Source organism: Phodopus roborovskii, unplaced genomic scaffold (assembly GCF_943737965.1).
Source record: "Phodopus roborovskii unplaced genomic scaffold, PHOROB, whole genome shotgun sequence".
Classification (NCBI taxonomy): domain Eukaryota; kingdom Metazoa; phylum Chordata; class Mammalia; order Rodentia; family Cricetidae; genus Phodopus; species Phodopus roborovskii.
Window position 1 is genome coordinate 6,286,821 of NW_026126517.1, and position 23,851 is coordinate 6,310,671.

The 23,851-nt window shown below is 40.9% G+C and overlaps 1 protein-coding gene across 1 annotated transcript in view; it reads right to left on the bottom strand.

Annotated features, from left to right (window-relative positions):
* Positions 1-23,432, bottom strand: part of LOC127231340 (beta-galactosidase-1-like protein 2) — a 44,382-nt gene extending 20,950 nt beyond the window's left edge. Inside the window, exons 1-12 of the mRNA XM_051196883.1 lie at positions 23,097-23,432; positions 22,400-22,597; positions 19,738-19,806; positions 18,435-18,530; positions 17,540-17,648; positions 12,397-12,489; positions 9,873-9,954; positions 8,827-8,891; positions 7,736-7,820; positions 6,787-6,924; positions 6,069-6,149; positions 5,338-5,444 (exon numbers count right to left, since the gene is read on the bottom strand). Coding sequence (XP_051052840.1) covers positions 5,338-5,444; positions 6,069-6,149; positions 6,787-6,924; positions 7,736-7,820; positions 8,827-8,891; positions 9,873-9,954; positions 12,397-12,489; positions 17,540-17,648; positions 18,435-18,530; positions 19,738-19,806; positions 22,400-22,597; positions 23,097-23,188 — 1,215 coding nt within the window. The 5' untranslated portion in view covers positions 23,189-23,432. The remainder of the gene's footprint in view (positions 1-5,337; positions 5,445-6,068; positions 6,150-6,786; positions 6,925-7,735; positions 7,821-8,826; positions 8,892-9,872; positions 9,955-12,396; positions 12,490-17,539; positions 17,649-18,434; positions 18,531-19,737; positions 19,807-22,399; positions 22,598-23,096) is intronic.
* Positions 23,433-23,851: the final 419 nt, after the last annotated feature.

Genomic DNA, 23,851 nt, shown 5'->3' on the forward strand with positions numbered 1-23,851 from the left:
GATTTGTATTTCCCTGATAGCTAAGGAAGTTGAGTGCTTTCTTAAGTGTCTTTCAGCCATTTTGACTTCCTCTATTGAGAATTCTCTCTTCAGTTCTGTACCCCATTTTTTAATAGGGATTTGCCCAGAGCCAGATGGCTGTAGTGCAAAATTCTACCAGAAATTCAAAGAAGAGGTAATATCAATACTCCTCAAATTGTTCCACACAATAGAAGCTAAAGGGTCATTGCCAAACTCTTTTTACAAGGCCACAATTACCTTGGTACCCAAGCCACACAAAGACACAACTAAGAAAGAGAACTATGGACCAGTCTCCCTCATGAACACTGAGGCAAAAATACTCAATAAAATACTGGCAAATCAAATCCAAGAACACATCAGAGAAATCATCCACCATGACCAAGGAGTCTTCATCCCAGGGATGCAGGGATGGTTCAACATATGAAAATCCATCAATGTAATCCACCATATAAACAAACTGAAAAAAGAAACGAAGTGATGCTCTTACTAGATGCTGAAAAAGCCTTTGACAAAATCCAACACACCTTCAGGACAAAGGTCTTGGAGAGATCAGGGATAACAGGAACATACCTAAACATAATAAAAGCAATATATAGCAAACATCAAACTAAATGGAGAGAAACTCAATGTGATTGCTCTAAAATCAGAAGCAAGACAAGGCTGCCTACTTTCTCCATATCTCTTCAATATTGTACTTGAAGTACTAGCTAGAGCAATAAGACAACAAAAGGAGATCAAGGGGATACAAATTGGAAAGGAAGAAGTCAAACTTTCACTATTTGTAGATGATATAATAGCTTACACAAGTGACTCAAAAAGCTCTACCAGGGAACTCCTATAGCTGATAAACACCTTCAGCAAAGTGACAGGATATAAGATTAACTCAAAAAATCAGTAACCCTACTATATACAGACGATAAAGGTGCTGAGAAAGAAGTCAGAGAAATAATTGCCACAAACAACATAAAATGTCTTACAGTAATGCTAACCAAACAAGTGAAAGACCTGATAATAAGAACTTTTTGTCTTTAAAGAAAGAAATTAAAGAAGATAACAGAAAATGGAAAGATCTCCCATGCTCTTGGATAGGTAGGATCAACAATGTAAAAAATGGCAATCTTGCCAAAAGCAATCTACAGAGTCAATGCAATCCCCATCAAAATCCCAGCACAATTTTTCACAGATCTTGAAAGAACAATACTCAACTTTATATGGAAAAGCAGAAGACCCAGGATAGCCAAAACAAAGAAACTTCAGGGAGCATCACAATTCCTGACTTAATGCTCTATTATAGAGCTATAGTCCTGAAAACAGCTTAGTATTGGCACAAGAATAGACAGCAAGACCAATGAAATTGAATTAAAAACACTGATATTAACACACACACCTACAAACATCTGATTTTTGACAAAACAGCTAAAATTATACAATGGAAAAAAAGAAAGCATCTTCAACAAATGGTGCTGGCATAACTGGACGCTGACTTGTAGAAGACTGCAGATAGACCCATGTCTATAGCCATGCACAATATTCAAGTCCAAATGGATCAAAGTCCTCAACATAAATCCACCCACATGGAACCTCTTAGAAGAGAAAGTAGGAGGTACCCTTGAACTAATTGGCACAGGAGATGCTTTTCTGAATGTAACACCAGTAGCACAGACACTGAGATCAACAATTAATAAATGGGACTTCCTGAAATTGAAAAGCTTCTGTAAGGCAAAGGACACAGTCAACAATACAAAATGGCAGCCCACAGAATGGGAAAAGATATTCACCAACCCCACACCTGACAGAGGGCTAATCTCCAAAATTTATAAAGAACTCAAGAAGGTAGTCACCAAAACACCAAATAATCCAATTAAAAAGTGGGGTACAGAACTAAATAGGGAATTTTCAATAGAGGAATCCAAAATGGCTGAAAGACACTTAAGAAAGTACTGAGCATCCTTTGCCATCAGGGAAATACAAATGAAAACAACTCTGAGAAGAGCTAAAATCAAAACAACCAAAGATAGTTTATGTTGAAGAGGATTAGAGAAAGGGGTACACTCCTCCACTGCTGGTGGGAGTGCAAACTCATACAGCCACTTTGGAAATCAGTATGGTGGTTCCTTAGGGAAATGGCAATCAGTCTATCTCAAGATTCAGTAATTATACTCTTAGGCATATCCCAAAAGATGCACATTCATACAACAAAGACATTTGTTCAACTATGTTTATAGCAGCATTATTTGTAATAGCCAGAACCTGGAAGCAACCTAGATGCCCCTCAATTGAAGAATGGATGGAGAAATGTGGTACATTTACACAACAGAGTTCTACTCAGCAGGGAATGGTGGGGGGGGGAGGAATCTTGAAATTCACAGGTAAATGGATGGAACTAGAAGAAATCATCCTGAGTGAGATAACCCAGTCACAAAAAGACATATATGGTATGTACTCGTTCATATATGGATTTTAGACATAGAGCAAAGGATTATCAGCTACAATCCACACTACCAGAAAGGCTAAGAAACAAGGAGACAGACATACATGGTCCCCTGGAGAAGGGGAAAGGGACAAGATCTCCCAAGGAAATTGGGAGCATAAGGGAGGGAAGAGGGAGTTAGGAGAAAAAAGAGGGGAGAGGTGGGCATGAGAGAGCAGGAAGATTGAGTCACACAAAGAATAGAGAAGAGCAATTAAAGAGATACCATAATAGAGGGAGCCATCATAGGTTTAAAGAGAAATCTAGCACTAGGGAAATGTCCAGAGATCTAAGGCTACCTTAAATGCCCTTCCCCAACAATGAAATTGATGACTACCTTATCTGCCATCCTAGAGCCTTCATCTAGTAGCTGATGGAAGCAGAAACAGACACCCATAGCTAAACACTCAGTCAAACTCTTGGAATCCAGTTGTATACAGCTAGGAGTGATGAGTAAAAGTGTCAAGACCAGGCTGGAGAAACCCACAAAATCTGGTAACCCAAATAAGGGCCAGCTCATGGACTCCAGTCTGGTAGCTGGGAAACCAGCATAAGACTGACCCAGGGATTGACATGTAAGACAAGCTTGTTTCAAATTTAAAGTTAAAAAAAAAAATTATCAAAGGAAAAAAAATACCTAAACCCACCTGAAACTTATACTTAAGGGCAAAAGGCTGAAGAAGGAAGTTGCTCTGTAGAACTCAAGTTAATACATACATAGGAATTATAGAATTAAAGCATTACCAATACAGTTAATGAAATATTGGATTTCATTATCAACATGACTTATTTTATTTCACCTGTACCTCTGTCTTTCCTGCCCACCCTTTATAGGATTATGTTATGTTATTATTTTACATGTATGAGTGTTTTGCCTGTATGAGCACTATGTGCATGCAGTCTGCACAGAGCTCAGAAGAGGGTGCTGGATCCCCTGAAACTGGAGTTACAGATGTTGTGGTCCTTTGGGTCCAATGCTAGAATAACTAGTGCTCTTAACCACTGAGCCATCTCTCTGTCCCTACAGGATTATTTTAAAACATAGCTCAGATGCCACAGAAATTCAATATCTATCTAACAAAGGGGGAAGGGGACTTTTTAAGTCATCACTACAATAACATAACCACAATAAAAAGCAGGGACAGTTATAAAATTCCCTAAAACAAGAGAGTTTCTAGGAAAAAATTTGCAACTGACTTTCTGTACTGTAATGTAAATATCCCCAGCATGGTTAATTATAATGCAACAAGGTCAATTGCTGCTATAAACTATTCTGGAGGCAAGTGATGAAGAAAGCTGAAAATGAGTGTGATGATTAGCAGCACCTAAATCCACTGACCAGCAGTGAAACCATCTGCACTGTGCTGGGGATATGATGCAAAAAGCACAACAGTACTACCTATGAATGAAACTCATAAGCAGAGATACACAAAAGAAAAACAGTGGCATGGTGGTATGTACACATGTAATCCAAGTGCTAAGGAGGCTGAAGAAAGACCATGAATCTGAGGCCAGCCTGGCCTACATAGCAAGACCATCTCAAAAGCACAAATAAATAAAAATAAAAATAGAAAATATAGGGCTTAGTTGATGGAGGGTACCATGTCTGCTTCCCACCACCATGTAAACCTAACATGCTGTCATAAGTTTGCATTCAGCCCCTTCTGTGATGCCTAGCTTCTGTTGTGACACTGTCCCACACAGTGCTTTCTTGCAAAACCCTAAAGGGCATCTCTCCCTGTCTTTATAAGTGGCTCCTGGAGTGCCTCAGCTTCCCTGCCTCTCCACATGCCATGTCATCTGATCCCACTCAGCTTTTAAGTCACAATACCACCCTGACTGGAGTATCCATCGAATCCTGTGACTTCCCAGCACATGGTCTGTATCTCTATAGCAAAGATAATAAAGCTCAGAGCTCAGCTCCTCCACCCATACCTCACAATACTCCAATCTGTTCCTCATTCATTCTTCTTATGCATTAGACTGGAACTTGCCTAGAATAACATCCTGATAATACCGATCCAAAATACTGATATTTGTTGAGTTTTATAAGGCTATAGCATGCAGTATTTCCTTAGACCAGTTTTCAATCTGTTCCTGGGAACTCTAGTTAGAAATGACAACATCCTAGAGAAGGATGGTTGCCACTTACAAGGGAGCAAAGTTCAGTGCTCCAGAACCAACACCCTGACTAACCTAGCCTATGTTTTTACTTTAACTTAACAATATGTTTAGGGAAAGCATCCCTCCATGAAACCACAAAATTAAAAGTCATGGTCTAGTCAATGTACTTCCATTCTAACACCTTAGGAAAGTGGGGTATAGGGCTGGAGAGATGGCTGAGTGGGTGAGAGTTCTTGCAAAGGACTTGGCTTCAGTTCCCAGTATCCATATAGTCTCTCACAATAGTCTCTTACTCTAGTTTCAGAGGATCTGATGTCCTCTTTTGGCCTCCACAGGTACACATGTGTTCTATTTACATTACGTGCAGGCAAAACACTCACACATTAAAAGAATCTTTTAAAAAGACGAAAGAAAGGAGTACAGACAGAAAGGGATAGAAGGAAGGAGGAAGGGAAGGGAGGGAGGGAAGGAGTTCACAGCTGGATCAGGAAAGGAACTGTTTCCAGTGTTCCTCAAGTTTAAACAATCTCTTCATATGTAAATGTATAATCTGAGTTCTTATAATAGGTTTCCTAGTCTGAACTGTAAAACTTGAGAAAGAACTAACACTTCCAAGGATTACTTTGTTTCCTTGGTCACTGACTCCTTAGGAGCTATCCCTTTACCTCCTATCTCTTTATTCCCAAAGTGATACCATGTGTCAATGTTCAAGAAATACTCACCTCCTCCAGATGGGGCAGGACTTCCCACAGGGTCATGAAATATAAGACTGTTAATGGTGTATAGGCAACCATCCGTGCAAATTTTGGTGGAATGATTGTGGGAGCATCTGCAATGAAAAGCACATGGCTGGCCATCCTAGGACCTACCCGAAAACCATTCTAAGACATCAGGTACCCTGCTGCCCCATGTCTTCCACAAATGAAGGACCCAGTCACATGGTTAGATGTCCTAATTCCAGGAAAAGGTAAGGCAGGTGCTAATGAGTAAGGGTTCTCTCGTATCATTAAACATCCAAAGAAGGACCCTTATTGTTCTAGAAAATAGGAACATGTTGACTACAGCTCGTAGATGAGAGATCTCAAGCTGACTGCTCATTAGAATCTCCTAAAGCCCAGCTACAAACACTCTTTCTCTCAGGTTCTGCCTTTCCTTCCCACCTCAACTGAAACATGCTTACTGAATAGCTCAGAGGAAAGGGAGCTGCGACCTCTAGTTTTTAGAGATTTCAGATGAGTTTGGCCATAGTCAGGATCAAGCAACATGGTCCTATGCTGAGCACATGATAGCAGACCCTGTATCTCATGGATTTCCAGTGCCAATGATAAACTGGATCAAACTGGGTTTCTCCCCAAAAGGTCTTCACACATTCCCCATCCTCCCCCTTCCAGAGCAGATCCCACTGGAGAAATAAATCTAAGCCACCATTCAGACTGAAGTTGCTACTAGGTACCTGTAACAAAGTGAAAAAACTCTTGGAACACCCGGTACTCAGGTGTGTATGCGCCAGACTCTGTCAGCAGTGCACAGTAGTCTAAAGAACACAGAGAAATGTGTCATTTCCCCTCAAGAAAACCTTAGGTTTCACTTCTTTCCTTATGATGAGAAAAGCAGAACAAAACAAACAAAAAACAAAAACAAAACAAAACAAAAAAAAAAAAAAAAAAAAAAAAAAAAAAAACACCTTTGCTGTGAGCAAACCTTCAGAGGGAAAGAATTCCATCTGCTGAGCTTTGATGGGTGTGAGGATGGCAAAGTACACCAATGTGTGGTTCTGTAAACTGCTAAACCCAATTAAATGTTTTCTTTTATAAGAGTTTCTGTGCTCATGGTGTCTCTTCATGAAAATAGAAACCCCAACTAAGATAGAGGCTAAGAAAGATACATTTGTGAATACTCTGGTACTCTTGAAGACCACCACTCTGATAAAGCATGATTCCGTGCAACAGATAAGCAGGACTAAGCTACTAATCTGGCTGCTCACAAAGTCCCCGAAAGCCAAGATCCAAATATCTAGTGTGGTCACAAACAAATACTAAATCTCCAGTCCCCAACACACATAAATTCAAAACAGATGAAGAGTTCCATAGAGTTCTCTTGGGGACCAAACCTTCCAGACTCAACAAGGGAATAACCTAGATTAGATATTATTCTAGGAGCTGAGTACTTGCCATAGCTGGTTACTACAGGAAGATAACCATTTGAAGACTGAGCTCCACCTATAAAGCCAAAGTTAGTGCCGCCATGGAACATGTAGAAGTTGAAGGAGAACCCAAGGGGAAACATCTCTTTCACGTCCTTCATCAGCACTGCAGGAAGGTAGGAAAAAGGTAAGAGCAGGGTGGAATTGGAATTTAAGAATTCACAGCTTGTAATGGATGTTCAAACTGCCTAGACCTGAAATCTTCAAGATCTGCCCTAACCCTGAAAAACATGTGAGATGACCCAGGACTGGTGGGAGTAGTTGGCAGTATTTGTTTTCATGATCCAAAAGTCACTTATGGGTTCTTTCTCTGGGTTTCACATATGGGTGAATCTTTCTTCCTAGGATGCAAACTGTATATCAAATATTGCTCATAACTTTTTAGGGGCATACATATGTCCAGCTTACCATTTCTAAAGCACTTATCAACTTCTTAGTGACTAATCTGAAATGATGGCTTCAACTCCATTTAAATGGCCATCATCCATTCTCCAAAGAGAGTAAGAAAACGATGATGTAAAAATCAGCTTAGTTGGGCTATATAACTTCCTACTTCTATACTCAGCACACCTTCATTGTATTTCCACCTCAGAGAATAACTCATTCTCATTACTTTTATAGCCTTGGTAGAGTGTATTTATAATGAAAACTTAAGGTTCTGTTGCAATGACCCCCAGAGGTTCTCACACTCTGTGGCCACTCCATCTGAGCAGATGTCTAGAAGGTATCTGCTTAGCTAGGTTGATGTTTATAGGATACAACCTCTGGGGGCCTTCCTTGTCCTTAAACCTTAAGTACAAAACAAAACAAAACAAAAAAAAAAGAAAAAAGAAAAAGAAAGAAAAGAAAACACAGACCATTGCCACTGGTGTCACATGCTCACAGGCTTCCCTGAAAAAGTCATAAGGAGGACTTACTTTGTGGATCTCCAAAGTTGCGGAGAGCCCCCCACGTGTCGAAGGACTTTGCTGTATATACCATCATCAGTATAGGGCTTCTACCCTGAAGGAAAAAAATCAATTAGGAAGCTCTTTGTCAATTCTGAAGCCCTGAACTGCCTGCAAGGGAACTGTGAATCCCAGTGCTTCACGCACTTTAACTCAAGGCACCACCCTGCCATATCCCAGGAGCCCTGAGTTCTGCTCTCCCATCTTCACATGACTTTCAGGCCACATGTTCTTATGTGATTTCACCTTTTCCAAGGTTTTTTGAGGGGGGAGGGGAGGGAGGAATGAACTGCCATTTCAATATTACCCCTTTAAGACATCCTAAAAACAGAATTTGGAAATTTCTAAAAAATAGAATGTTTTCATTCACCTAAGTGACCAGAGTTAAGGTCTAATAAGAAACACCAGACACAGGGAAAGTGCTAGGCTTTAAACTAACAGCAGAAAGCAATGCCCTAGAAACGAGAATGAGCAAGAGTTAGGACACAGCACTCAAATGCTATGACCTATGGACCAAGTGTTCTGGATTTACACAATTTGAATCTAAACCCTCTTTGATGTGAGATGTCATTATGTATATATGTTTCTCATACTGGTTAATGAATAAAGCACTGTTGGCCAATAGGAAAAGAAGGTAGGAGGGACTAGGAGACAAGGAGGAAAGAGGAAGTAGTAAGGAGGAGTCAAGATGGAGAGTCTGGAGAAAGCAGAATGCTGGCTGGCTCCCCGGTAAGAGAAGACCACATGAAAATACATAGATCATCAGAAATGGGTTAATAATTAAGACAGAGCTAGCCGATAAGAAACAAGTAAATGGCCAACAGCATAATATCAAATACAAAGTCTCTGTGCATTAATTGGGGCTGGCATGGTGGTGGGACAAGACTGACGGCAGGAGGAAAAACCTTACTCCTTACACCACTTGTAATAGATAGTTAAGAATACTGCAGATTCAAATTTTAACTAAACCAATTACTATTAAGATTTCTCTCAATACATAAGCCAAGAAGTCCAGGGTAGGGCAAGACGCAAAGTGGCTGTCATGTCTGAAAGGCCTTTACTTGAATGGATTTGAGCTCTTCATATGTTTCTCTCTTTATATTCTTCATGTGGACAGTGGCCAGCACTATGGGTAGAAAGAACACACATGAGATCCTGCCATGACCACACAGTGCAGGGACACAAGACTCTCTCAGAGCCAGGCTACAGAGCCTGAGCAACACCTCCTGGACATACGACTCCCAACTTCTCACATCAGTACTTCTGTAGCCATAGCTAGCAATAAAGAAATGATGCTACACTTATAGCTACATAAGCACTTGCAAAGGGATTTCACACATGGCCTCACTTAGAACTTATAGTGATGATCTTGAAAGTTAAGAAGGTGGTTAAAATATGCCACATGACACAAGTTAATACATGAGCAGCAAATGAAAATGAGACTCCAAAACTTGACGTTTTTGTTGTAGGAATCAAACCCAGGACCTCCTTCATGCTTAACTTCTAGTTCAGAACACTGTTCTAACCTTCCAGCCACAACAGAGAAGGGCCACCAAAAAAATCCAGGGACAAGAATTTTGGAAGAGAATGGAGATGACTAGATTACTTAGAGGAAAGAATTTCAGAAACTGCTCTTCTCCATCTTAGTTTCTATGTATTAATTTTCTTTCTTCGTTGTGAGGTTGACCCCATGGACATGTCCTAAGCAAATGCTCAATGCCTAAGAATTATCCCCCTCCCACCTCACCCTCAGTTCTGCTTTTATTCTCTGGACTCATTTGTTCAGAGAACTGCCAGGTCTGGGTCCATGACAATACTACTACTCTGAAACGCCTCCGTTCTCGGTTGTTCAGTCAGGGACACTTGTCAGAGCTGGAGGCAACTTTTACCTGTGACACCACTGGGCCCTGGGCTAAGTCACTAAACATTTGAAAGGGTGGAGTAATGCTCTGGTTCTAACAGCTGGTATGCAGCAAAGTTGGATCCTAATTCTCAACTCAATTTTGACCACAAGTCTTTACCACCAGGAAATGGAAGGATGAAACATGGAAAAACCTAAGCTTTTTCAATGTGCACAATGTAGAAATAAATGCAAACAATACCATACCGTTTTTTAAGTGACCCTTTCTCAGGTTCAGACCATCATCTGCCGTCATGAGCAGCTCGCTGATTCCTCTTGACACTAAAGCCTAAGGAGAAATTCAGTAAGAGAAATGGATTGCCCATAGTCTCACGAGATTGCTTCTTCCTGGGGGTGGGGGAAAAAAAACTACGACAATTTAAATACCACAGTGAAGTTGAGACATGGAAAGGAAGGCTTGATTCTCCATGCAACCACTTTTAAGTTAAAACAAAAAACGTGAGTCCTGCCTCAGTCACACTCCTCAACAGCAGTTCAAATTCCAAACCTCACACAAGAGGCAGAGAGGCTGCTGTATCACCCAAAGCAGTGATTTCTCCAAAGGACCTCCAAGAATTTCTCCAAGCCAGAGAGCAGAAAAAAAATGAATGCTTCTGTCCATGCTGTCACCAAATCACCATACCTCATGAGCCAAATCCACAGGATACACTTTCTTCAGTAGTTTCAGTGGGAAGAACAGGTGAATTGTGGCTTAATCCACCCATGGGGGCACTTTCACCCACACGAACCTTAAAAGTTCATAGTTTGACGACAAAGACTCCAGGGATACTCTCAATCAAAACTGAGAAGAGACTAAGGGACTGACGTAATTGAAGGGCAAAAATACTGATATGGTGGCTGCAGGTTCTAAGACAAGTCAAATGTGTGCCCTGTTGGATCTTTTGAACAAAAATATCTTGAAAGTGAAAAAATTCTTAAAATTCACCTGAATCCTTTGTTGGTATCAGACAATGGTTGGTTTCTATAGGACTATTTCAAAAACTAAGGAAGGCAAAAAAAGCCATTCAAGTAAGAGGAACCAGAGTGTCACTTGTCACTCAGAGCCACTGCACTCTGATTCCCATAGGTCTGAAGTTCAGTGTTTCATCCCACTCCAGTGAGCAATGTGGCTTATTGGTGGGTGACCATATAGACATGCCAGAAGGCTTGAGAATGAAAGGTGGTGACAATGTCAGACAGAAACAGACTCTACTTCTGTCGACAACTGGCTGCTTTTATTCCCACTGATCTTTCTATCATGACTACACAGTTGAACAAAATATTTCCTAAAGACTTAGTTGGAGAACCTAGACAGAGACAGAATGCAAGGAGCTGAGGTCCCAGTAAGGAGGCAGTGGCTGATCCTGAAAAACAGGATGGTTAAAATATTCAGGAAAGAAAACACTAGTGCCTAGAGATGGCTAGATGGGTAACAGCACTTGCTGACAAGCCTGATGACTTGAATTCAATTCCTGAGACCTATGTGGTAGAAGAAGAGAAGTGAGTCCCTCAAGTTGTCCTCTGACTGCCACATGTTCATGGCAGAACATATACATGACACACAGACACAAAAATACAAATAAACATTAATTTTTAAAGTTTAAAATCTTTTTAACTCATTTTTAAAAACTGGGTAAATAGCTATGTTGGTTGAGCACTCGTGTATCACCTACACAGCCTGCGGTTGCAGCATCAGCAACACATAGACTGGATGTGGTGATACTCACCTATAATCTTAGCACTTGGGAGGTGGAAGAAGAAGGGTCAAAAATTCAAAGTTATCTTGAGAGCAGAAGGAAAAGGGACCACAGGGCAGGAAGTAATAGAGCTAAGCCAAAAGTATTAGCAGCAAGTGGAAACAAGCTAATTTCTCATTCACAAAAGTCCTTGGTGGTAATGGTTGTAATGGTTATTGTTCACTATCAACCTGACAAGATCTGGAATCACCTGAGGAATGGGCCTTTAAGCATATGGAAGGTTATCTCAATTACATTAAGTGAAGTAGGAAGATCCATCTGGTTTGTGACCATTCCCTGGACTGGGAATCCTGAGCTGTGTAAAACTCAGAAAGAAAGCTATGCACTAGCGTGCAAGCATCTGTCTTTCTCTGCTTCCTGGCAGTAGATGTGATGTGAGATACTCATCCAAGTCCCAGCTGCTTTCACTTCCCTAGCTTGATGGACTGGACCTTGAACCATGAGCTTCAGTAAGTCCTTTCTCCCTTAAATTGTTTTTGTTGAAATAATATTTTATCACAGCCAGAGAAAAAGAAACTAATAGTGGCGTTTTGAGACAGAGCTTCATGTCACCCAGGCTAACCTCAAACTCACAGTATAGCTGAGAGTGATCTTGAAGTGTTGACCCTCTGAACTTCACCACTCCCAACTCAATAACAAATCTGAATATGTACATTATGTGCTGCTTATAAGTATCCTAAGAGAGAGATACATCTGAAAGTAAAAGAATTGAAAAGCACATATTAAATGTCACCCAAAAGGAAGCTGAGATATTTATAGAAAGTAAATCTATCCTAGTGTGGGTCTCTGCCTCATATTATAGTCATGTGTGTTATTTCCAGGTCTGTGATTAGAATATAACCAAAAATCAAAAATAAAACTGGACCTTATTCATCTCCATACCTCATAGTTCCAGGCAAGCTACAGGGATTTGGGTTATGTTTGCTAATCAACATAACAAACAAGAATCAGAACAAGATTAAAACAGCACTTACCGTTTTTACATATGCCATATATTTTTTATCCATATAGTAGGAGCCATACTCATTCTCAATTTGCACGGCAATGATAGGCCCTCCTTTTCCATACTGAGGGTTAAGGAGATAAGAATATGAGTGAGATACTGGTTGGAAAAGATTGGATTTTCTAAATACTGGACACACAAGTAAAAACAGCACACCCAATCCCAGACTGAATCACATTAATGGTCATTTTTCTTACTCAACATCAGTGGCTCTATGTGAGAAGTCAAATGCTTCCAAAATAGTTCCATTCAAAACATTCCCTGGATAACAACCATTTCCCCATAGTTTAATGTGTTAAGATCTTTGCATTTAGAGGGGGCACTGCCTTCAGCACCTTCACCCCTCTCATCTTCATTTGAAATGTCTTAAGGCCGTTTGTTAAAAGTAACCTACCTGTACTACCAGTCCCTCTAGATACCGCCATCTTGCCCTCTTCACCTTCGTAGTCAAACTTATAAAATAATTCCTTAAAGTTCCTCAAACATGCAGGTGCCTCACCTGGCATGTAGGGGGAAAACACTATAAGGAATCCACCTTCGTGCCAGTGATGTAGTTAGCAATATGGGAGCATCCAGGACTGTGAAATGAATTCTATGCCTGAAGTGTTTGCACACCCAAACCTGACCATAATGACTGAGGAGAAACTTTAGATAGAGTTGGAACAGGAAGATATTGAGCAAGCATCAAACACTTGGTCCCTAAGTTGTTTGGCAGGGAAGTAAGGGACACAAAGACTAAAGGTACATCTTAACTTTAAAGTGCACTGTCACTAGCTGACAAACTTGGAAAGACTTTCAAGACCAGTTTCTTCCCTTTCCCCTTTTCTCTCCTTATCTCTCCAATGAAGAACAGAGCAGAAAAGAAGAAAGAACCAGAAGCTGTCAGTCCACAGAGTGATCTAAGGCAGAAGAGCTCTAAGGCAGGAGAGCTGGAATATGATAAATTTGATTGAAACATTCCAGAGAAGAATGTTCAGCAGTAAGGAAGTACTGACTCATAAGGCTACAGGAGAATGTTTCCAAGACCTCCCACCCTTACCAGGCTCTGGATGATGTAAAACTCAGCAGTTTCCAGGTTGAAGTTGCAAGGCTGCACTATCCTAAGTTAGGAAGTGTGAACGCACTGGGCTAGCAATGATGTTTTTAAGAATCCCAGGTTCTGCTAATTTTGTTGTTGTTGTTGTTGCTGCTGCTGTTGTTCCAGAGATAGGTTCTCACTATGTATCCCTGGCTAGCCTGGAATTTGCTATGTAGATAATTTGTACTTGAGCTTATATACATCTCTGCCTGTCTCTATCCCCTAAGTGTTAAGATTACAGTTGACTACCACTATACTGGCTTGTTTTTTAATTGTTGAGGCAGGGTCTCTTGTATCAAAAACTGGTCTCAACTCTCAAGACCAGGAAGATGATCTTGAACTTTGGTCCTGCTGCCTCTACCCCCTAACTTCTGAGATTGCAAGCTTAGAATACCTCCCTCATTAGTTTATGAGACACTGAGGACTGAACCCAGGACTTTTGTGGAAGGCAAGTACTCTATCAACTGAGCTACTATCCTAACATGAGGCTCTATTTGTACACTGTCCATTTATTAGCAACCAGCTACTTGTTATTGGTACAGTGAGAGAGAAGAGTGTGACCTGGGAACTTAAGTTTTAATAATATTTTGTTTACACTAATTTAAGTAGCCATCTGTGGCTATGGCCACCATGTCTCTGAAAGGGGCCATTTCACCTATCTCCCAACTGTGCACCGGCTTGTGTAGTTTGGTCACTTATGAGTTTTAATATCTTCACTGACTAATTATAGTCTATTTCTAACAAATTCAACCATGTGAAGCATTCATCTAGACATATGCTCCAACTTTTGGCATTTCCTCCATTTAATAGATACTAATCTAAAATGATTACTGTGCGAGTAAAATAAGTTGGGTAAGCCTGATAGATATCTCATAGACGTTATGGTGGTTTGAATAGAAATGGCACCCATAGGGAGTGGCACTATTAGGAGGTATGGCCTTGTTGGAGTAGGTGTGGCTTTGTTGGAGGACGTGTGTCACTAGGAAAGTGGGCTTTGAGGTATCAGAAGCTCAAGCCTGGCCAGTGTGTCACTGTCACTCCCTGCTGCCTGCAGATCAAGATGTGAGACTATCAGCTATCTCTCTAGTACCATGTCTGCCTGCATGCTGCCATGCTTCCTGATGTGGTGATAATGGACTGAACTGCTGAACTGTAAACCAGCTGTAGTTAAATGTTTTCCTTTCTAAGGGGTACTGTGATCATGTTATCTCTTTATAGCAATAGAAATCCTAACTAAGAAGTAATTAAATGTGTATTGTTTGCTCATTGTCTACATAGTATAGACTTTCTTCAACCTAATGTGCAGTTCTGTTTCAACTAAAGCCAACCTAAGTTAAAAATATTGTTTGGAGGGCTGGAGTGATGGATCAGAGGTTAAGAGTGCTAGCTACTATTCCTGGGGACCTGGGTTTGATTCCAATGCCTACACTGTGGCTCATAACTATCTGTAACTCAGTCCTAAAGGATCAGATGGCCTCTTTGGGAAATGTACACATGTAATACACAGACATACATCCAGGCAAATACTCACACATCTGAAAATAAGTAAAACCTTTTTAAAAATATATAGAAAAAATATTTTTTAATCCAAAGGCACTAAACACTGAGGACCACAGCTGAGTGACCCAGTTCACTAGAGTACACATTATTTTCCTTGGGAGAGTATGACTGACCAGGAGCTGTGAGACCATTACCACTGCCTAGTGTCGCAAGAAAACATTATACCACTAATTGTTAGATCAGGAAAAGATACAAGATCCAAATTCAAAAGTCAAACTCAGGGTGTCAAGGAGAGGCTGGAGAGATGGCTCAGCAGTTAAGAACACTTGCTGCTCTTGCAGAGGACTGGAGTTCAATTCCCAGAAACCCATGGTAACTCACATTTCTTTGTAACTCCAATTCTAAGGGATCCAACACTTTTTTCTGGTTGTTTAGGCACCAGCACAATATTACACACACACACACACACACACACACACACACACACACACACACACGTACATGTACATACAGGCAAAACATGAATATAGATAAGGTAAAAATAAATACTAAAAAAAAGTCAAGCTGGGTTGCAAGATGGCTGTTAAGGCAAAAGAACTTACTTAAAGTCTGATGACCTGAGTTTCATCTCACACAGTAGATAGACAGACAGACAAACAAATAGACAGACATAATTTTTAAAAGTCAAACTTAAGCTCTCACAATTATCAGACCAAAAGCCCTATCTGAAGCATTGTAAGTCGGGCACTATCTGGCTTTGCTCCTTCTTATGCTCCCAAATTGTTTGAGAGAACAAGACTTCTACAAAGGACTCTCCTAAAGCAGTGTTTGTGATGTGCTGGCATGTAGCTGCCTGTGAAAGCTTGGAGAATCACCTTTAACTCCAACTTCTGGTAATCCTGAATGCAAGCTAATAACCAGCAAGTCAAAGCAAAGACAGAGAATTCTTCCAAGTGTCCTGATAGTGGAAGGGCAGATCAGAGTTGAGCAGTTGGTATGGAAAGGCAAAAGGAGAGTAGCTAACAAGCTGCAAGATCATACTGTAATTATGCAGCCATTTTATCATGAGATAGCTCAGAAGAATTAAGAATTCTTCTGATGCATAAACCAATACAAAAGTTGTATTTGGCGTTATAATCTTGTGAATGAATTGGCTGTTTCTTGCTGTAGATTCTTCCTGTAGCTTATTCCTTTCTGTAACAGACTTAGGATTTGCTTCCCACAGTTTAGCACTATCTGATCATTTACTGGGAACCAATTCCCCCATGCAGTTGGAGTTTACAGATTACAGTCCAGAGCTATATGTGTAAAACCTGTTCTCCATTAACAGGTCCTAGTTTACTGATTACAGTCCTTAGCTATGTGTGAAACCTGTTTCCCCACTATCAGGTCCTTGTTGTCCTCTCATATGTAATTACAGAATCTGCCTTCCTGCAATTACCTTTATTGACAGGCATTTGGTCAGTGTTTAGGGCCAGGCAAAAGCAACCCTCTAAGGCATTCCCAGACCTCCAAGGACACAGAATTACTACACACCCAAAGCTGTTGATTCATAGCTCCTAGATGGATAGAAAAAATAAACATGCCTTGGTTTTACCTCACTGGCAGATAGAGAAGCAATAACCTAAACTAACCCTGCACTAAAAGATTCTCAAACTTCTTATTGTATTAACTCAAGCTCAAAGATTTACTGCTCTCTCCTGTTTCCCCTGAGAAGATAAAGACAAAGGCAATCAGCCCATTTGCTCATCCTCAGGGAAAAGTAAACTTCCCTAAAGGCCTGTGCTGCCACTGAGGCTAGAGCACTGGAAGGTGCCAGCCAGGTTTTGTTTCTCATGCAAATTAAACTTAGACATCCACCCTCCCTTTGACCTACAGCCCTACGCAGCTGATGCTAAAACTTCATCCTAGCAGTTTTAGTTTATTGCTCTGTATGTAAATCTTACCTGCCTGCTGACCCTGAGAAACTCAATCCTCACTCACATCGTATTGCAAAAAGAATTACTATTACAAACTTATTTATACCTGTACCCCCAAGAACTGGAGATAGACAGAAACAGAGAAAAAGAGAATCAGAGAACAGCAGGAGAAACAGAAATAAGAATCAAAGAGCATGCAGAGGAGCAATCGTGTGTGAGCCAATTCCTTTTCCCTCAGATTTTAGTTCCTTCACTTCTTTGTAGATCCTTTTTTGAACCCTGAGCAAAAGTTTTAGAAGCAGGCCTTCTAAAGTTTTTGATAGAGAGTAATTAAATCCAGACACTGTCCCACTTTGAGATAAGATCTCAATAGGTAGCCCAGGCTGGATCCTTTCACTTCCACTGCCAGAGGCTGGGATGACAATGCACACCATCATGGCTAATTAAAGTTTAAACCCAGAAGCTTTCTTAGATAGAAACTGGAATTTCTGGCTGCTAACACACAGTAGCCCGCAAGTGCCTCCTGCTTCTCAGAGCACAGAAATCTGCAAGCAGTAGCCAGGAAATTAATCTGGCAATTATTTCCCTTACCTGTGGAGATGAGGACTGAATTTTACCTGGAACTGTGCTATCTTGGGAACCAGATGATCAAAATACCGATTCATTGCTCTAGTGAATCCCTTGTAAGTTGTCCGCAGCTTCATTTTTGGATCCTTGAGTAACCAGCTATGATTGAAGGTGAGATTCAGACTCGGATGGGAACCAGTGATAAGAAATGTTCCAGCAAAGGACATCTAAAATGTGGCCCACATTGGCACAGCCACACAGAATAGTGAGAAGTGAGGGTGCCGTCCAGCTTCAAGAAAGAGCAGTCTCTGCCAATTAGAAACATCCCTGCAGCCCCAAGATGTGGGCAACAGGGGAGGCTTTGTATGTAACTGTGATCCAAGGCAGAGTTCACAAAACTACAGTCTAAAAGCCAAGTCAGACCTGCTATCTATTTATTAAATGGTTTTGTTGACACAATTATACCCAATTGTTCACATATTTTCACTTGGGTTTTCAGGCTAATTACAGAGGCTGCATGTGGTTCAAAATGTTTGCTATCTGGATTTGTGCTATGTAGTACTGAATAGCCTAGGGTATGGAGGCTATGTAGCCCAGGATGGCTCCAAATTTGTGCCAATCCTCCCACCTCAAGAGGAATTACTATCTGACTTTTTACAGGAAAAATTTATTAACCTAGAATGAGAGCATTATAAGGCTGTTCAGAAATGCTTGTGTTTGTGTGTAAGAGGGATGGGGGGCCTGGCCACACTGGAAAATACTCAGCTAGGACAAGGAAAACAGCACTGACAGATGGTCCTGTTGCAACATGAGTAAACTTTGAAAGCATTAACTAAGAGAAAACAGTCATCAGTAAGCAAAACAGTACAGATTTTCTAAACATGTAGAGGAAATAAAGCCTCATGAATGTGCTTCCCACCCAGGGACCTTCAGAACACAACTCACCTGGGCAAGCCTCCCAGATCTAAGTCACTGCCAATGTAGGGACCTGGACACAGAATGACCCAGAGTCCCTCCTCTGAAGCCATAGTGATAAAAGCTCTGGAAAGAAAGCAATCACAGTAACATCTCAAGGCAAGGGCTTGGCATGGCAGCTCTCCCTACCTACCTCCATTCCTACCTCTCTTTCTTCCTCCCTCTCCTTCCTCCCTCCCTCCCTTCCTTTCTCCCTCCCCTCCTTCCTTCCATCCTTCCCTTCTCCCTCTCTCCTTCTATCTCCCTTCTATCCTTCCTTCCTCCTTCCCTCCTTCCTTCCTCCCTCCTCCCTCCCCTTCCCTCCTTTCTTTCCTTCTTCCTTCCTTTTCCCTCCCTCCCTTCCTTCCTTTCCTCCCTACTTCCTTCCTTCCTTCCTCTTTCTTTCTTCTGCTATTTCTTCCTCTTATGGGCTGAGTACCCAAAGGGGCAGTGACTTAGGAGATAGTGTTGAATATTTAAGACAGAAAGACTCTGAATTCCTCCTATTATTATTTGTTGGAAGAGAAATATGTGCCAGTCAGGAAGATCCTATTTAAATGAAAACAAATTTTACTTTTACAAGGGCGTGAAGCTCACATTTTACAGCATCTAACATCATCTTGAGTGATGCACACTGTCCTTTCACATCTCTAACTTTGCCTCTGCTGCACACAGCCCCTCATATTCATTCCTGTGCAACTTCATAATTTGACTCAGCTTTGACTTTACCACTGTCTTTCCTGACTTACCCTTATTCTGTGACAGACTCAATATGTTGTATTTGCCTTCCTCTCTACAGCTTCCCTAAGATATTGGCAATGCCCCAGAAATCAGTATTTTTTAATAAAAAATTATTCTACTTCTATCATGCCATATAAATCATAAACTACTACTCAGAAATCTGCTCTTGTAACTGTAAAATACTGGATAAAACAAGGTCTAGACCATACTACAACAGCAGGATGGCATGTAAACCAGTGGTTCAAAGAGGCTTCAAGCCAGGTAAAAAGTTATTAGAGCTTTTGTCTGGCTATCAAGGCAAAATTAAAGGCTGGAGGTTGGTGACAAACACCTTTAATTCCAGCAGTAAGAAATCAGAGGCAAACAGACCTCTGGAGTGTACAGTCAACCTGGTCTACATAGAGAATTCCAGGCCAGCTAGAGTTATATGGTTAGAGCCTGCCTCAAAACAAAACAAAACAAAAGCAGGGCTATATACCCATTCCTTCATCCAATCCCCAGGCACATCCCTATCTGAATCTCAGAATCAAGTAGTTAAAATATAAACACATACATGAGGTCCAAGTTTTCAGTGAAGTGAAACTGGCCCACTCCTGGCTCATGGAGATTCCAAGGAACATGCCTGTTGTATGAGAAAAAAGACCCATAAGAAGCTCCCCCATCATGCTCTACTCATATACTGACTCCTCCATTTTTAACATAGAAGCAAGTTCCTCTCTATTTGGAGAAAGCTGATTGCTTCTACAGTGAAGCCTCCAGTGTGGATACCTGCATTCCTAGCATTGAAAAACTTGAAGCAGGAGGATCAAAAGTTTAAGGCCACTTGTCTTTCCTATATTGAAAAACAAACTAGAAAACAAACAAATAAGTAAAAATTGTTGGGTGTGGTGGTACATGTCTGTAATGTCATCACTTTGAGGCTAAAGGGGGAAACTCACAAGTTCAAGGCCAGTGAAAGGCTATCAAAAAAAAAAAAACTTGGTGACACATTATCCTTAATTCCAGCTAAGGGTGATGAGGCAGGGGGATGCAAAGCTTAATGACTAATTCTGGTAGAACTCAAGGATAGCTTCAGTAATTTAGCAAGACCCTGTCTCAAAAACAAAAAGAGGGCTGTGTACCTAGTTCAGTGGTTGGTGTGTGTGTGTGTGTGTGTGTGTGTGTGTGTGTGTGTGTGTGTGTGTGTGATGAAAGATGTTCTGGGTACAATAAAGAAAAGGAATGAAATATGCAAGTTGGAACAAACAGAGGGTATACACAAAGAATAAAAGGCCAGTGATTTTTAAAAGATAATGAAAGATCTGGACATGGTGGCACACTCCTTTAATCCCAGCATTTGGGAAGCAGAGGCAGGCATATCTCTGAGTTCAAGGCTAACCTGGTCTACAGAGCAAGCTCCAGAATAGCCAGGGCTACACAGAGAAACCCTGCCTCAAAAGGAAAAAAGAAAAAGGAAAAAGGAAAGAAAGACATAAAAAAGAAACTTTTGAAAACAACAATAGAAGAAGAAAATACTTGGAAAAAACAGACAAAAATTTCCAAATTTGATATAAATAAATTATATACAGAATCTACCTCAAGAAGACACAGGATCTGGAGAGATGGCTCAATGGTTAAGCACTTGTTGCTCTTGCAAAGGCCCTAGGTTTGATTCCCAATACCCCTAACCATCCACAACCTCAGTTCCCAGGGGTTCTCTTCTGACCTCTGCAGGTCTGTTTACTTCAGATTTTCAGTCCTGGTATACAACTTTTCATACTGTTCTGTGAGTTACTTTAGCATCTTTTTGTCATATTCATTCTATTTCTTTTTATTTACATTTCACATATATACATATATAGTTGTATATAGATTACCTATATGTAATATACTCACTGTAGAGAACTGGACATTCCCTTATGCTTCCTCCTGGGGAAGGAGACAGTGACCATTTGACATGCGCTTAGAACATTCTGTTCTTAGAGCAAAAGCTCCAAGGAGACTGATTCACTGAGTTCTAGCCAGCCTAAAAAATACTGTCTGCCTCCAGCCTACTCTCTGCTTTCACATGGAAGACAAAGTCATTTAAATCTGTTTCATGATAGCAAATAGAGATACAAGACATCCTAAACATAATGCACCTTTGTGGTTAGTTGTTATTTTGATGATGGTTTATTGGTTGTTGGCTGTTGGCTGGTTGGTTGGTTAGTTGGTTGGTTGGTTGGCTGGCTGGTTGGTTTTCTTGTTTTGTATTGTTGACAAATCTTATGTAGCCTAGGCTAGGTTCAATTTTCTATGTAACTGGGGCTTGCCTAAAACAATCCTCTTGCCTTTACCTTGCCTAATCCACAATCTTGATATGATGACTAATCTTGGTTGTTGTCTCAGTCAGGGTTTCTATTGCTGTAAAGAGACACCATGACCACAGCAACTTTTATAAAAGAAAACATTTAATTGGGGCTGGCCTACAGTTAAGAGGTTTAGTTCATTCATCATTTCAAGAAGCATGCAGGTAGGCAGACAGACATGGTGCTGGAGAAGTATCTGAGAGTTCCACATTTTGCATAGGCAACAGTATGTGGTCTTAGACACTGGGTGTGGCTTAAGTATATATGAGACCTCAAATCCCACCTCCACAGTGATACCCAACAAGACCATACTTCCTAATAGTACTCCCTTTGAGGAGCATTTTTTTTTTTTTCAAATCACCACAGTTGATTACATCTGGAATTAACTAAAACTCAAGCATCTGGGCATGCTTGTGAGGGGTTTCTGAATTGGTTCATTTGAAGCGGGAAGATCTGCCTGAAATGTGAGTCACCTGAGGACAAAGGACCCACCCACTCTAAAATCAAGACAGTCCACAAAGAATGACACAGGAGAAGGATGCTCTTGATTTTTGCCTGCTTGCATTCATTCTCATTGGCAAGTTTACCTTTGCTGGTATTAGAACCTGTTTCTATGGGATTCCAATGCAGAGTGAAGCCAGCATCTCTCTAGGATTTCTGTGATACTCCAGTATTGGGGCTACTGAACAGTTACTGGATTCTTGGCAAACTACTCAGGCTACAGTAAATCACTCTAATAAATCCCATATACATATTTCTGTCCCTTTAGAAAACCCTGAAGATAACTTAGCTAACAAATATCTTTCTTAATAATAATTTCAAAACGAAGTCTCGGCTAAGAATAAGTTGAAAAACATTCTTAAACAAGAACCAGAAGCAGCAACTCACGTGGTAAGGGTGTTGAAGCCACCGGCATACATCTTCCGCAAGCTGATTCTCCAGTGTTGCCTAAATATCCGGAAGTAGTCTATAGTGCCAGATATGATCCGGAATGGGAAACCTTCTAGTGTGAATTGTGACCCCTCAACCTTCAAACCTACCCTTCGAGTCACCAGCATCAAAGGAGTCAAGTGACTTTGATTAAGCCTGCAAGGATAAGAAGGTATGTGATTTCTAGAGCACAGGCTGGTGAACCAAAAGGTTCAGGAAAACTGATGAGTTTAAGGTCAGTCTGGGATATAAAGCCTACCCTGTTTCTAAAGAAACAGGAGCTATGGGCATGGCTCAATGTGTAAAGTACTTACAGACATGTCAAATGTAATAGTGCATGTATCTAATCCCAACATCCCTGTGGGGAAATGGGAGGAGGCTCCATTGAGGTGGTAGTGAACAAGAGAGTCTCAAACAAAGTGGGAAAAAAAGACTGACATCTCAAGTTGTCTTCTGACCTCCACACATGCACAATGGCACATGCACACATACATGCACATATCTACCACATGCATGCATGCCTGCCCCCCCCACACACATTTTTTTTGTTTGTTTGTTCATTTTGTTTTTTGTTTTTTGTTTTTTTAAGCTTTTCCCTTGGAAGACATAGGTGTACCTTAAGTGGAACCTCTGCAGTGATCTGAAGCATACATACCTGGGTAACTGGTCACGGTTGATCAGAGCCATTACGGATAAGGCAGAAGACAAGTACAGGATGCATTCAGGTCTCCCCAGGAAGGTCCACATACTAAATAGGATAGAACAGAGGGGTCAGAAATAGGGGTAGAGGAAAGAAGTAGCTAGGGGGCTGAAAGGAGCCTTCCTTGAAGAAGGGAGACGGTAGCCTATTGGGAAAGCAAAATTTGTTCCTGGGCTTTGTGTTAGCTGGAATCAGGACAGCATCTTGAAGACAAGGCTGCTGGCTGGAGTAACTTCACAGAAATTGCTGGCTACATAGCTAGGTTCTCAGGCACCATATACACTTTGGTGTGGCTCAAAATCCAGTCAAGTAATGGTTTAAATACAGTGGCACATAAACTCCCAGATACTTCCACAGCTGCCCAGCCACTAAGGAATGAATCCTAATGGTGTCCTGCATAGGGAAAGAGGAATTGCTTCATGGAAGGGATCAATTCTTTGTCTCCAACCCAATTTTTTCATTTGTTTGTTACTGTTGAAGATCAACTTATGGATTGCCAGAATATATTTACTGTTTTTAAGAGTCTGTTGAGGCCTTTATGGCACTCATTCTGGGACAAATGCATCAAAAATGTTGGGGTCTAGGATGTCCTGAGCTCATTCAGCAGAATCCCCAGGATGTGGTGACACCTGCACCCACAGCAGAGCCTGACTCTGCCAAGTTTTCTAATTAAAATGGTTATGTTCCACTTTGTTTTAAAGTTTAACATA